This window comes from Ranitomeya variabilis, chromosome 1 (genome assembly GCF_051348905.1).
Source record: "Ranitomeya variabilis isolate aRanVar5 chromosome 1, aRanVar5.hap1, whole genome shotgun sequence".
Taxonomy (NCBI): domain Eukaryota; kingdom Metazoa; phylum Chordata; class Amphibia; order Anura; family Dendrobatidae; genus Ranitomeya; species Ranitomeya variabilis.
In genome coordinates, this window is record NC_135232.1 from 762,763,864 (window position 1) to 762,778,159 (window position 14,296).

General features: G+C 42.9%; 1 protein-coding gene across 4 annotated transcripts in view; it reads left to right on the forward strand.

Annotated features, from left to right (window-relative positions):
• Positions 1–14,296, forward strand: part of ELAVL1 (ELAV like RNA binding protein 1) — a 153,127-nt gene that overhangs the window by 78,064 nt on the left and 60,767 nt on the right. For all 4 annotated transcript variants that reach the window (XM_077271711.1, XM_077271715.1, XM_077271719.1 and 1 more), the window contains exon 5: positions 7,752–7,977. In XM_077271711.1, coding sequence (XP_077127826.1) covers positions 7,752–7,977 — 226 coding nt within the window. The remainder of the gene's footprint in view (positions 1–7,751; positions 7,978–14,296) is intronic.

Consider the following 14,296-nt stretch of genomic DNA (forward strand, 5'->3'; position numbering starts at 1 on the left):
TCAATTGCTAGATGGATCACGTCTATAATCTCAAAAGCCTACACATCAGAAGGGATAGATTGTCCAGTAGGGATTAAAGCGCACTCTACTAGGGCGATTTCAGCTTCATGGGCCGAGCGGGCAGGGGCATCCCTAGATCAGATTTGCAAGGCCGCTACTTGGGCCAGAGTAAATACTTTTTGTAAGCATTATAAATTGGATGTGTTGGCTGCACATCAAACATCTTTTGGGAGAAAAGTTCTCCAGGCAGTTGTCCCACCCTAAAGGAGGTTTTCTTTGGTATTCTCCAGCGTGCTGTCAGGGGGACGTCCTGGAAAATGGGTATTATACCTACCGATAATTCGGTTTCCAGGAGTCCATCCTGACAGCACCGTTACTTCCCCCCCATGTATTCTATTTTCATATGCTGTATATATTGGTAATAAAGAGTTTTTTGCAAAGTATATCTATCCATGGTGTGGTACTTGTCAAAACACTGAAGGAAAGGGGGTGGAGTGGGACCTTTTAACCTCTCGTGTTGTATTTCCTGTCCCTGCAAGGAGTTGAAGCTATTATTGGGAACATTTTACGTAACCATTTGGATCACATTTATTCGGCCACCTACGCTGACCACTTACTTTGAGGTTTCCATCTGAATCTGAGTGACATGTGACTGATGAAACCCCTGGGGGATCCATTCACTATGAGTCAGCAGAATTACTCTGGACTCAATCTGGTCTCTGTTTAGCGGTGTCCTTTTCAGAGGTGCACGAAACTTTAGTTGACTGCACTTATGCAAGCTTACAAAAATGAACATGGCTGGATGATAGGCCAGAATGCATCCACAGTGTCCCCATCTACCTCCTTATAGGGAATCTTCCATCTGGGGTTCTGTCTGAATCACAAACAGTATTTCAAAGATTTACTTGGAAACCCCAGTGTAAGCTCTGAACACATTGTGCAGGATGAATGTGCGCTGAGCCTTACTGCGATCTTTGGTAGCAGAATAACAAAACAGCAGGTCAAGAATTGGTTTTATTTGAAATGGAGATCCCTCAGCCTTTCTGTGGAGCCAAAGCTCCTGGTTCAGCCAGTTCCCCCTCAAAGGGGCTCTCTGCTCACTCACATCCATCCCTTGGTTGCGCAGCAGGAAGTTCACCGCTGGTGACATTGGCATGCAGAGACGCCTTTCCGCTTTGCAGGGGAGCAACACGCGAGTCTCTATTGCCCAACATGCGAGTCTCTATTGCCCAACATGCATTCCACTGTGGACTTCAGTTTTGAATTTTTAAAAGAAGCCCCAAGAATTGCCTGATTTTAAAAGGAAAGGCTGCTCCCGAGGACGCTGATGAAGACTGTTGACAGGAATACTATTTATTGTACGTACCAGTGCAGCAAAACAGCCAGCAATGGTGGGACTTTTATGGCCATTCTGACACCTGCTGAATCCTTGGGACAAGTCATTGGAGTCTGGGGGTTAAATCACCCTTCCTTATTTCCATCTGACATCTTTACTATATTATGACCTTTATCCTTATACGAAAGGGACTTTCCCAAAAGATCAATGGCCTCTTCTGTTACCAAGAAGGGGAAAAAAAGGGCCACATGCAGCATATAAACTTGTAGAGACATATGGGAAACAGCTATGTCCAGAATGCATTCCTAAAGTGGTCAGGGAAGAACACTCCTCCTCTGATCATGGACCTCATATTGGTCATAAAGGAGAAGTTCAGAATTCTGTAACTGGTCTAGTTTCCCCTCATTCCTCCCACTCTCCACCTGGAAAAGATATTGATGGGATATGGAGTCAAGTTCAGAGGATGACTTATTATCTTATTACACTGACTTAGAACAGGAGGCGTGTTAAAGTATAACTCCAGTTTCACCAGAAGAGAAAAATAAATATCTTTTCTCATGGGAGGATACTGATATGCTCCTACAGGCAGTGAGAGATACAATGAAAATCGATCCTCAATACAGGATGAGATGTTTGGGGGGTTTACGATCTTGAAGGAAGATTATTCCCTGATAATAAACATATATAAAAGCTATGATCCTAGAGGAATGAGAAGACTTAGAGAAAAGGCTGATTTATACAAATTAATTAAATCTCGTTTTCCGTTTGAACCGGAAGAGATGGAAATAAGGGAAGCAACTCCTAAGATTGACATTCCCGTAGTCAGTTTAGTAAGAAAGACCTCTATTTCATTTAAGGTTTTATCAAGTCTGAGGGACCCTATGGATAGAAAAGCAGATGAACTACCCAAAAAGGGGATTTGCTATGTCTGTACCTTTTATGCCAATGACTTAGCCCCCTTTTCTGCACATTATGCTCTAACTCAATTGCACCTTTAGGAAGCTATTTGCTCCAATACAGTTTTTTGCACGCATTAATTAGGTCTACTCATGCTCATGTGATCATCACTTTTAAAGGGGACTTAACCCATTAATACCCACTTTCAGATGCATTTGAATTCACATGGGGAGACACAATTTTTGAATATAATTTTTTGTGCTTAGTTGTTTGTTTTTGGTTTGTTTGTTTTTTTGCATCAAATGTAGCATTTATCTTTGATGTAACTTTTCCTGCAATGCTATTTAACTTAATTCAGCAAAGTCTTTGTGGAAGTTTTATTACAACTCAGTATATATCTATGTATTTTGAATTCTCTATAGAATTTGGCATTAAAAGGTTCACATACACATTTTTTTGTGTGTAAATTGATTCCTGCTACAAGTGGTTTTTTGTATGCATGAAGTGTCCCTTTTATTTTAAACTTGCATCTCTTTTTAAAAACAAGCATTTAAATAAAGTTTGTGATTTTACAGCAATTTTTGATTTATATATTGTTATGGAAGTGCCGCATACCTAGGCTATATATGCAATGTTGGGTTAATTCACTAAAGGCAGTTGCAGCAGCAGATCCTAACATCCTGGAACGAACAGGTAAATGGGTTGGACAAATAAAGTTTCCATAGCAGTAAAGTTATTGAATTGGTGGACCTCTGTGGAGAATCTTCAGAAAGGAAATATTGTTTCTTTTCCCAATCTTAACTGTTACTACAGATGCAGGCATCACCATATAGGGGGCTCATGTACAAGTCAATACCTGCAAAGCACCTGGCCGGATCCATGTGAGCTCGGATAGTTAAATCAGAGAGTTCCAAGCAGTCTGGGTAACATTAAAAAAGATGCCAGTTAATTTTATATGATCAACATCCTTATTCTACCAGACACCATCACCACAGTGGCCTTCCTCCATCCGGGAAGTCTGAGACCTCACCATCCCCATGCTTTAGGCACAAATATCTTCCGTTAGACAGGGAAAAAAATGGTCCTTTCAGTTTCAGCGGTACACTTGACGGGGTCTCAAAATCATGTTGGAGATTTTCTCAGCAGAATGAAGTACAAACATCAGAATGGATACTGAATGTAAAGGAATTTCATTTGTTAACCCATCGCTGGGATATTCTTCAGATAGACTTATTTGCCACAAGGAAGAATATAAAAGTTCAGAAATGTTTTTCTCTTAAATCAAGAAGACACCCAATGGGGATACATGCTTTGTCCCAAGTATGGAACGTTGGTATAAGCCTATTCTCCTAATACTGGCAGTGCTGAGGAAAATTCAGGAAGATCAAGCCAAACTAATCTTAATAGTGCCATTCTGGCCCAAGAAGCCGGTTTCCCCTGTTAAAATAGATGGCTCTGGAAAATCCCATCTTACCATTAAAGGGGTTGTCCACTACTTGGACAACATCGCCTGAACTAAATGTTCGGACCCAATTAAAATAATAGAGCTTATATTCTCCTCCTGTGCCTGCTCTGTTCCAGCGGTATCAGCACATGCGGCCCCGGAGCTGTGATGTGGTGTGATGCCGGCGCCCAATCAACGCTGGCGTCGCTGGCTCCGCCTTTGGACATGTAGACTGGGATGAGCTGCAGCGCAGACTTCCTCTTCAGGTTCAGTTTTGTCCAAAGGAGGAGACAGTTAAGCCAGCGCTGATTGGGTGCCGTCATCACGTGTCACAACACTGCATTGCAGCCCTGGGGAAAGCAAGTGCCGACACCATGGGAACTTTGCCGGTACGAGAGGCGAGTTTAGGCTTTATTTTGTCGGGGCCGAACATTGTTTAAAAAGGGGTCATCCTTGTAGTGGACAACCCCTTTAAGGCACTTTTTTTTTCCAAGGGCCAATGTGTCATCCCAATGTGAAGTGCCTGGATTCTGAAAGGCAGATTTTGAGAGCTTGAGGACTTTCAGACCTCGTCATATCCTTTATCGAAGAAAAAAAAAAAAAAAAAAAAAGGAAGTCGGTAACGTCGGCGATATATACTAAAATCTGGAAATCGTTTTGTTCGCATTACCAAGAGTTAGTGTTGGACATCTCAAGTCTTGATATTCCAAAGATTCTGGACTACCTCCAGTCGAGGTTTGACAAAGGCTAAATATCTAGCACCTTGAAAGCACAAGTTTCAGCTTTGAGTGCCTTCCTGTATTATCCGTTGGCAAGCCATCCCTGATTTATTAAAGGGAATCTGTCACCACTTTTTTGGGCTACCATGTAAAAAATTACCATTCAATTCAGTGCCCCCTATGCATTACACAAGTACTTCTGATGCCCCCGGACTCCTCACGTATGATCCATAGATTCCTCCAGCACTGTATGTTAATATGGTCGGTCCGGTCCGATGGGTGGAGCTTAGTGTCCGTCTCTCCCCCCTTCTCGCTTGCTTCTACGCATTCCTCACAGTAAATTTCGGAGATTGCGTAGTTTTTGCGCGTGCGCATTCCAAAGGCATCTCGCGCGTGCACGGTATGCTTTACCCAACAGTGGGCAAAGCAGAAAAGCTGTATTGCGCATGCGCCGGCATACGTAATTGCTTTCTATGTACCAGAAGTATTTTGCTGCCATTTTTGTGTTTCGGGCCATAGAAAGCAATCGCGTATGCTGGCGCATGCGCAATACAGCTTTTCTGCTTTGCCCACTGTATGAGTTCTACATACCCCTGGCAGCCTCGCTCTCCATATACTTGTAACGATTGAAGCCGTGCCCTCTAGTAGAACACATCCACTGGCCGGCTCCGACAGGTGTATGGAGCGTGGCCACGCCCACTGGCCAGGGGTGTATATAATTCATACATACCCTCCTTTCCCGGGTCTGAAAGTGGCGAATCCCTGCAGCGCACAGTGAGTGCTCTGGGGGGTTCATAAGTCTCTAGTTAGAGTAACTGCAGCCTTGTCGGTTTTGACCGGACAACCCCTTTAACACTGGGGAAGGGGACGATTTTAAAGCAGATCTTATGTACCAAAATAACACATTGGTACTGGAGAACGGGATGATTGGAGTCAGTGTGCAAACAGGCAACTCTCTCATTTAAAGGAACTGTCAGCAGGTTTTTGCCACCTCATGTGAGAGCAGCCTGAGGCAGGCAAAGAGAAGCTGAATCCCCCCATGTATCACTTAGATTACTGGGTGCAGCCGTTATGACACACAGAGCTTTTAGGTTCAGAATGAAGCAGAGCTGAGAAAGCTAACCCCGCCCCCACCAGGCTCTCTGTGTACATTGTCTATAGACAGTGAGCTGCCTATCACAGAAGGGGGTGTGTGTGAGCAGGGCTCAATGACCAGCTATTCACAGCAATGATAAGCTACTGGTGCTAAAACAATCATTGTAAGCAAACAAAACCTCAGAGCTTGATAAGAGGCATCTCTGAAATCTGTGTTTTAACACCTACAGAATGCTGTCTTCAGATTACATAGCAAAAACTCGCTGACAGATTCCCTTTAAAGGGAACCTGTCAGTAGATTTTGCCGCTATAAGATGCGGCCACTGCCTTTCAGGACTTATCTACAGCATTTGGGAAGCCCTCGGTCTCCCCTGCAAATGAAGAAAAATAAGTTATATTATACTCACCCTGGGGGTGGTCCGGACCGATGGGTGTCGCAGGTCCGGGTCCGGTGCCTCCCATCTTCTTGCGACGCCATCGTCCTGCTGCTTCATGGCTCCCTGGCATCGTGCTCCTGCACAGGCGTATTTCTCTGCCCTGTTGAGGGTAGAGCAAAGTACTGCATCGCACAGGTGGTGGGAAAGGTCAGAGAGGCCCAGCACATGCGCACTGCAGTACGCGATGCCAGGGAGCGATGAAGAAGCAGGAGGGCGGCGTCGCAAGAAGATGGGGAGGCGCAGGACCCGGACCTGCGACACCTATCGGACCGGACTGACACCCCCCCCCCCACACCCCCCCCCCCGTTGAGTATAATATAACTTATTTTTCTTCACTTTCAGGTTGGACCGCGGGGGCTTATCTACCATTTTAAGGACTTGACAGTGGCATTCAAATGGTTAATAGAATTGATCAGAACTTGTTAAAATGTCGGCTATATAATGCAGCTGACATTTGCCACGTGTGGAGTGGGCTCAAATGCTGAGCCTGCAGGCCCCATATATATATACACCGTATATACTCTAGTATAAGCCAACCCGAGTATAAGCCGACCCCCCTAATTTAGCCACAAAAAAACTGGGAAAACTTAATGACTCGAGTATAAGCCTAGGGTGGAAAATGCAGCAGCTACCGGTAAATGTCAAAAATAAAAATAGATAATAAAAGTAAAATTAATTGAGACATCAGTAGGTTAAGTGTTTTTGAATATCCACATTGAATCAGGAGCCCCATATAATGCTCCATACAGTTAATGATGGCCCCATAAGATGCTCCATATTAAATATGCCTCTTATAATGCTACAGAAATGCCGATTATGGCCCCATAAGATGCTCCACAGACACATTTGCCCCGTATAATGCTCCACAAATGTGAATTATGGCCCCATAAGATGCTCCATAGAGATATTTGCCCCATATAATGCTGCACATGGCCCCATAAGATGCTCCATGCAGATAATTGCCCCAAAAGATTCTCCATACAGATATTTGCCCCATATAATGCTGCACATGGCCCCATAAGATGCTCCATACAGATATTTGCCCCATATAATGCTGCACATGGCCCCATAAGATGCTCCATACAGATATTTGTCCCATATGCTGTTGCTGCATATCACATACTCGCCTATCAGGCCTCCGGCACTTGCTATATTCACCTGCTCCCCGTTCCACCACTGACCGCCGCGTGTCTTCCCATCCTCTGCACTGACTTTCAGGCAGAGGGTGGCGCGCACTAATCACGTCACCGCACCCTCTGACCTGCGAGTCGCTGCAGAGGACGCGGAAGACACAGCGGTGCCGACGGTGGAACGGGGAGCAGGTGAATATCGCGCACTGCCCTGCCATACTCACCTGCTCCTGGCGCCGTCGCTGCTCGTCTGTTCCCCGGCAGCTTCTTCCTGTAGTGAGTGGTCACATGGTACCGCTCATTACAGTTATGAATATGCGGCTCCACCCCTATGGGAGTGGAGTCGGGTCCATATTCATTACTGTATTGAGCGGTACCATGTGACCGCTCACTACAGGAAGAAGCTGCCGGGGAACAGACGTGCAGCGACGGCGCCAGGAGCAGGTGAGTATTAATACACAGCTCGGCTCCCCCTCCCCTGCGACCCCTGGGTATGACTCGAGTATAAGCTGAGAGGCTTACTTTCAGCCCAAAAAAGTGGGCTGAAAATCTCGGCTTATACTCGAGTATATACGGTACGTCCTTTAGCATAAGGGAAAATTTTAATTATGTACTGCAAAGGAGAATTTTCATTTTTTCATACATAACATTGCATCTAGGGAATTTAAACTTTTCTTTTTTTTTTTCTCTTAGGTTTATCCCGTGGAGTTGCTTTTATACGGTTTGACAAACGATCAGAAGCAGAAGAGGCAATTGCTAGCTTTAATGGTCATAAGCCTCCAGGCTCAGCTGAACCAATAACAGTGAAGTTTGCTGCCAATCCAAACCAGAATAAAAATATGGCACTAATTTCTCAGCTTTGCCATTCTCCTGCACGGAGGTTTGGAGGCCCTGTTCATCACCAGGCTCAGAGATTCAGGTATTGTATTTGCTATTTCCTTTTTAGCAGTAAATAGTCTGTTCTGTTCAGACTGATTTGGCATCACTCACTTTCAACAAGCACTAGTGATGAGCATGGCACTTGATAAAGTGCGGGAAAAGACGTGATCTCAGTTTCTGAGCCCGGATCAAAGGCAGACACGACCTTTGACATAAATTTCATAGGTCGTGAAGGGGTGAATCAGATTTTTTTTTATTAACATCACAATACCAAATGTCTGTCTGGTATTTTTTGATGGTGCTCATATTTTTTAAACTTTTTTTTTTTTCCTTTCAGTTTTTACTGTATTTGTTAGGCCACCTTGTATCACTTGTGCTATACATACCAGTTCATCAGTGTTTCTTAACACTCTGCCACCACTCATCAAACACCCTAGGTGATGAGTCTCCAAACTGTTACGGTCACACACTCTCTGATAAGCCTTAGGTACATTTAGGGCATACAACGATCAAACTTACAAAAAATTTGGAGCTTTAGTACAAAAAAATACAGCGCTTTTAATGAATATATAAAACAGTAAAAATAAAACGACACGAATATGCAAAACAGTTATTAAATGTGAGAAATTACCGCAGACAAATGTTTAGGTATTTGTGTTATTTTCTGTTTTACTTCAGGGAAAGAGAAATGAATTATGGATTGCATCAGCCCGTAGGCAGCCCTCACATGTGAACACATGTCACCCAGCTTTTTATAGTTCTGACCATAGGCTCATATTTCCAGGATGACCCAGATTGGCTCATTTAAAAATGCAGTTTGTGAGTGGACGATGGACTAAGCTGTGGCATTTCAATTACCCTGTGTCTCCCTATACAGACAATGGGAAATATTCTGTCCAATCTACAAACCATTTCCTAACCCCCTTAAAGGGAATCTGTCACCTCAATTTTGCCCTATAAGCTGCAGCCACCACCATCAGGAGCTTATCTACAGCATTCTATAATGCTGTATATAAGCCCCTGATGTAACCTGAAAGATAAGAAAAACACGTTAGATTATACTCACCCAGGGGCGGTCCTGGTTCTGTACGGGTCCAGTGGGCGTCGAGGTCCGGTCCGGGGCCTCCCATCTTCATACGATGACGTCCTCTTCTTTGCGTCCTGTCGCGGCTCCTGCGCAGGCGTACTTTGTCTGCCCTGTTGAGGGCAAAGCAAAGTACTGCAGTGCACGGGCGCCGGGCCTCTGACCTTTCCCAGCGCCTGTGCACTGCACTTCTGTGCTCTGCCCTCAACAGGGCAGAGAATTACGATTGCAGGAGCAAGCCGCAATAACCCAAGAAAAAGTAGCTGCCACCACTGAACGTTTATACAGGCTGATTGGTCACCCATTGCTGGTAGCGTATGGCTTTTATAGTGCAGAAGGAACCAGTGTATGAAATTTTATATACAGCTCTGGCAAAAATTAAGAGACCCCCCACATCAAAACCCTGTCATAGGCAGCTCAATCTCCTGACCTGTACTTCATTGAAAACCTCTGAAATGTAATCAAGAAGATGATGGATAGTCACAAGCCATCAAACAAAGAAGAACTGGTGGAAAGCATGCCAAGACGCATGAAAGCTGTGATTAAAAATCATGGTTATTCCACAAAATATTGATTTCTGAACTCTTCCTGAGTAAAAACATTTGTATTGTTTCTAAATGGTTATGAGCTTGTTTTCTTTGTATTATTTGAGGTCTAAAAGCACTGCTTTTTTTCTTTTAAATTTTGACCATTTCTCCTTTAGAAAAAAAATATTTTTATTAATTATTATATATTATAATTATTGCTTGGAAATTTGGAGACATGTCAGAAATTTATAGACTAAATGAAAAAATTACATTTTACTGAAAAATATACCTATAAAGAGAGAAATCTGACAAATTGAACATTTTGCAGTGGTCTCTTAATTTTTGCCAGAGCTGTATTTAATCTCAAAAGTAGGCAGTTGCTATAAAAATATACAAAAGTTTTAAGAGGACAAAACAATACAGTATAAACAATAACATGAATTGTGCTAAATTTGTGTCATAAAAATGGTGCATATCTTCTCGAAGGGAAGCTCTTCTTGGAAAAATATACAGAATCACAACGAGCTGTCTTCCAAGGCTGATGATTCAAAATCTGTATTTCAGAAGTCATGCCCACATACCTCCCCTGGGTGACCTCAGGTTGGGGCTGGTCAATAAGATGTGGCTACGGTCCCAAAAAATTGAGATTTCCAAATGTGTTATGTTCACAACATGGTCACGGCACTGAAAATATGTCTCCCATAACTGTGGGGCTTACGCTTGTCACAAAAACAATGTTAATAATTGGAATCTGATTCCAAAGAGTCTATTACTTTTGAAGACCAAACAAATTTTCTCTGGAGGTGATGGATTTCCTGTCTCAGACCTTCTGCCTGTTCTCCAACGGTAACCTATTTCAATTAGCTGTTCATAGCAGGAGGTCTTAAAGCAAGCGGGGTTAGATGAAGTGCTAGTTCTTGTTCCTTTCCCAAGTTATAATTAATCCATGCCTCAATGTTCAATATGAGGGTGACACTTCCCATCTCTAGTGATGACGTTATAGATTTTACTGTTACATCTACGACAGACAATGATCCAAGCATACTACAAAAGCAACCCATGAGTTTAAGGCAAAGAAATGAAATACGTCGGAGAGATTAATCGCATCTGAAGCACACTGAGAATAAATATGGCAGGCTTAAGATTGAACTTAAGGCAGAAAGACAAAGAACAACTAAAGTCAGCTGCAGTAAAGGCGGCTAGCTGCAGTAAAGGCGGCAAATCATCACAAAGGAGGAAACCCAGCGTTTGGTGACGTCCATCGCTTCCAGACTTCAGGAAGGCATTGCCCTGAAAGGATTCTCTACTAAGTATTAAAAATGAACATTTATTTATTTTTGGTTACATTGTGTCCAATTACTATTGAGCCCCGAAAGCAGGATGTTTAGTAGAAAAATTGTTGCAATTACTACACTTTTCACAGGATATTTTTGTTAATGCCCCATTATTTAAACCTGAAAATCTACACTTCAATTGCATCTCAGTTGTTTCATTTTAAGTAAAAAATAAATAAATAAATAGTGGCACAGAGCCCAAATCACGAGGATTGTCACTGTCCAAATATCTAATATATAAACTTTTATGCAGTAATTCTTAAAAGGACTAAGTGTCATGCACTGACTGCAATCTGACTTGCCAGAACTTGACAGTAATCTTGCATGTCTGAGGTTAAGTTCTGGTTGGGTATTCGTGACACACAGATGTGATTGCAGCGTAAGATAAAGGTTTAAGGTGGCAACCATGGTAGCCTTCAGGAGGGTCCTGGCTGCCATGGTAACCTATTTGTCTTTTAAATTTCATAGTCAAAATAGATGACAGTGATCAGAGATGGCACTGGTTGTTGCTGTAACACAGCCGACATCTACTGTATACATCGCACAGGTGACCTGTGAAGAAAATGTACATCACGGGTTGAGGAGTTAAAATGAGTTGTTAAATGTATTTTATAGATACGAGAAATTCACAAGGCACTCGCTGGTTTAATAATTTTCATTCTATCTTTAAAAAAAACATTAGCAAGAGGTGCAGCAGGGGAGGAATGTGGAGGCAAAGGCTGTTAAACTGGAACCTGTGCACACCGTGAAACGCAGGAATCTAGTGACGGATGCAGTTTTTACTTCTGAGCATGCTTGGAAGCACATTCCAACCCAGGGAAAAGAGTCGCTCGCGCTCGATCTCTTCCGCTCTTTTGCGCTCTCTCTCTCGCTCTCTCCTCAGTTTCCCTACGATTAATACACAACGGTATATTTACATTCCCATCAGCTGCCCAGTGACATGTATTGTTGAACCCGGAATCCTGCGCCCTGCACTCAACGCGATTCCACAGTATTGACTTCATTGTTCCCCTGCGCAGGCAAGTTACTACAACTACTGAAGTATCAGTGACTCGCGTGCGCAGAAGAACAATGAAGCCAATGCCCATTTCAGGGCGGAAAAAGCATGTATAATTGCTCCATTGCAGGCGCAGGTTCCCTGGGCCAATGCACAGTACTGTGACGCTGATGGGAAGGTGGTGGTGGTGGTGGTGGTGGTGGTGGTGGGTGGGGGGGGGGGGGGGGGGGGGGGGATGCAAACGAACGCCAGAGGCAATTTTCTTCCAATAAAAGAGGATTTATGCACAAGACGACCACGGATAGGAGCATACAGGTAGGTATGACTATTTCCACCATTCTATTACCTGTATGCCCATATAAATAGGTAGAAGCATCCCAGGGGGTGACAGATTCACTGTAAGCATTTTAATGATGGAGATCGAAATCAATCTATGTAAATTTAATTTGTTCAGACCCTATGATGGAAGAGGCAAGAGACTGTGAATGGAAAAGCCCAAACACCATTGGTTCATTAAGCTTCATAACAAATTAATTGCTGTATAATGTGGGGAAAAGACTTTATACATCCTAGTAAATTTATCTAAACAGACCATAGACTTCAGTGTTAAACAACAATGCAATCTGAACCCTATGACTTTTTCTAGTAGAACGAAAACTAAATATTCTGGTATTCAGTTAGGCAGCTGCCTAGATCTTAAACTGTCACAAGTTATACGTGATTCTAAAGCATTGATTATTATCCTGGAAGTAGTTTTAATATTCATATAAAAGAAAAAAAAGAGCCTTAAATTACGGTAGCTAAAACATGAATGAAAAAAGGTCAATTGTCAATCTTATGTAAAGTATTGTATAGTTTATTGTTAAAACTTTCACAGCACAGATTTTCTAGAGAGATTTTCATATACATAAATACATGTATGTTTGTGTGTATGTATGGCATATGTGTGTGTATATCTTCAAAAATTGGAACAGCACCAAACACAGTACCATAACAAAGTGCATGCATCCCCAGCCAGCAATCTCAGAAGGCTCCTTGCAATAGTAGAAAAAAAAGGGGAAACAGCACAGCAGACTTCCAGAAAAAAAAGTGATGTTTATTGCCCAAATGGCGTGGCGACGTTTCGGATACAATCACAAAAGGATATACATACATACATACATACATACATACATACATACATACATACATACATACATACATACATACATGTGTTTGCTACACTGCCAATTTTGCACGTTTTCTCACCTACAAAGAATGAAGAGGTCTGTAATGTTTATCGCAGGTATACTTCGCTTGTGAAATACAGAATCTAAAAAAAAAATCCATAAAATCACACTGATTTTTACCTAATTAATTTGCATTTTATTGCATGAAATATTTGATACAATAGAAAAACAGAACTTAATATTTGGTACAGAAACCTTTGATTGCAATTAGAGGTCAGACGTTTCCTGTAGTTCTTGACCAATTTTGGGCACATTGCAGCAGGGATTTCGGCCCACTCCTTCATGTAGATATTCTCCAGATCTTCAGGTTTTGGGGCTATCGCTGGGTAACATTGAGTTTCAGCTCCCTCCAAAGATTTTCTATTGGGTTAAGATCAGGAGACTGACTAGGCAACTCCAGGACCTTGAAATACTTCTTAGCAAGCCACTTCTTAGTTGCCCTGGCTGTGTGTTTCAGGTCATTGTCATGCTGAAAGACCCAGCCACAACCCATCCTCAATGCTCTTACTGAGGGAAGGAGGTTGTTTGCTAAATCTTGTGATATGACCCAATCCATCCTCACTTCAATATGGTGCACTCATCCTGTCCCCTTTGCACCCCCAAAGTGTAACTTTTTCCATACCATGCTTCACAGTTGAACCTTGTTCTTGGGGTTTTACTCATCCTTCTTTCTCCAAACACGGTGAGTGGAGTTGTTTCTAAAAAGTTCTATTTTGGTGTCATCTCACCACATGACCTTCTCCCGTGCCTCCACTGGACCATCTAAATGGTCATTGGCAAACTTCAATCGGACCTGGATGTGCTGGCGTGAGCAGCAGAACCTTGTGTGCCCTGCAGGATTTTAATCCATGACTGCGTAGTGTGTTACTAATGATAATGTTTGACACTGGTCCCAGCTCCCTTCAGGTCATTGACCAGGTCCTACTGTGTAGTTGTGGGCTGATTCCTGTCCTTTCTCAGTGACAAGATGTGGAAGCTCACAGAGATGTATCTAAAGCAACTGGCAGCTGTAATTTCTGCAAAAGGAGGCTCTACAAAGTACTGACTTTAGGGGGGTGAATAGTTATGCACACTGATGTTTTCAGTTATTTTGTCCTATTTGTTGTTTCCTTCACAATGAAAAGAAAACCAAATTCCGAGGGGGGGGGGGGATTGGAGTGGTGCTGGGGACTATTTGCCAGCCACTGT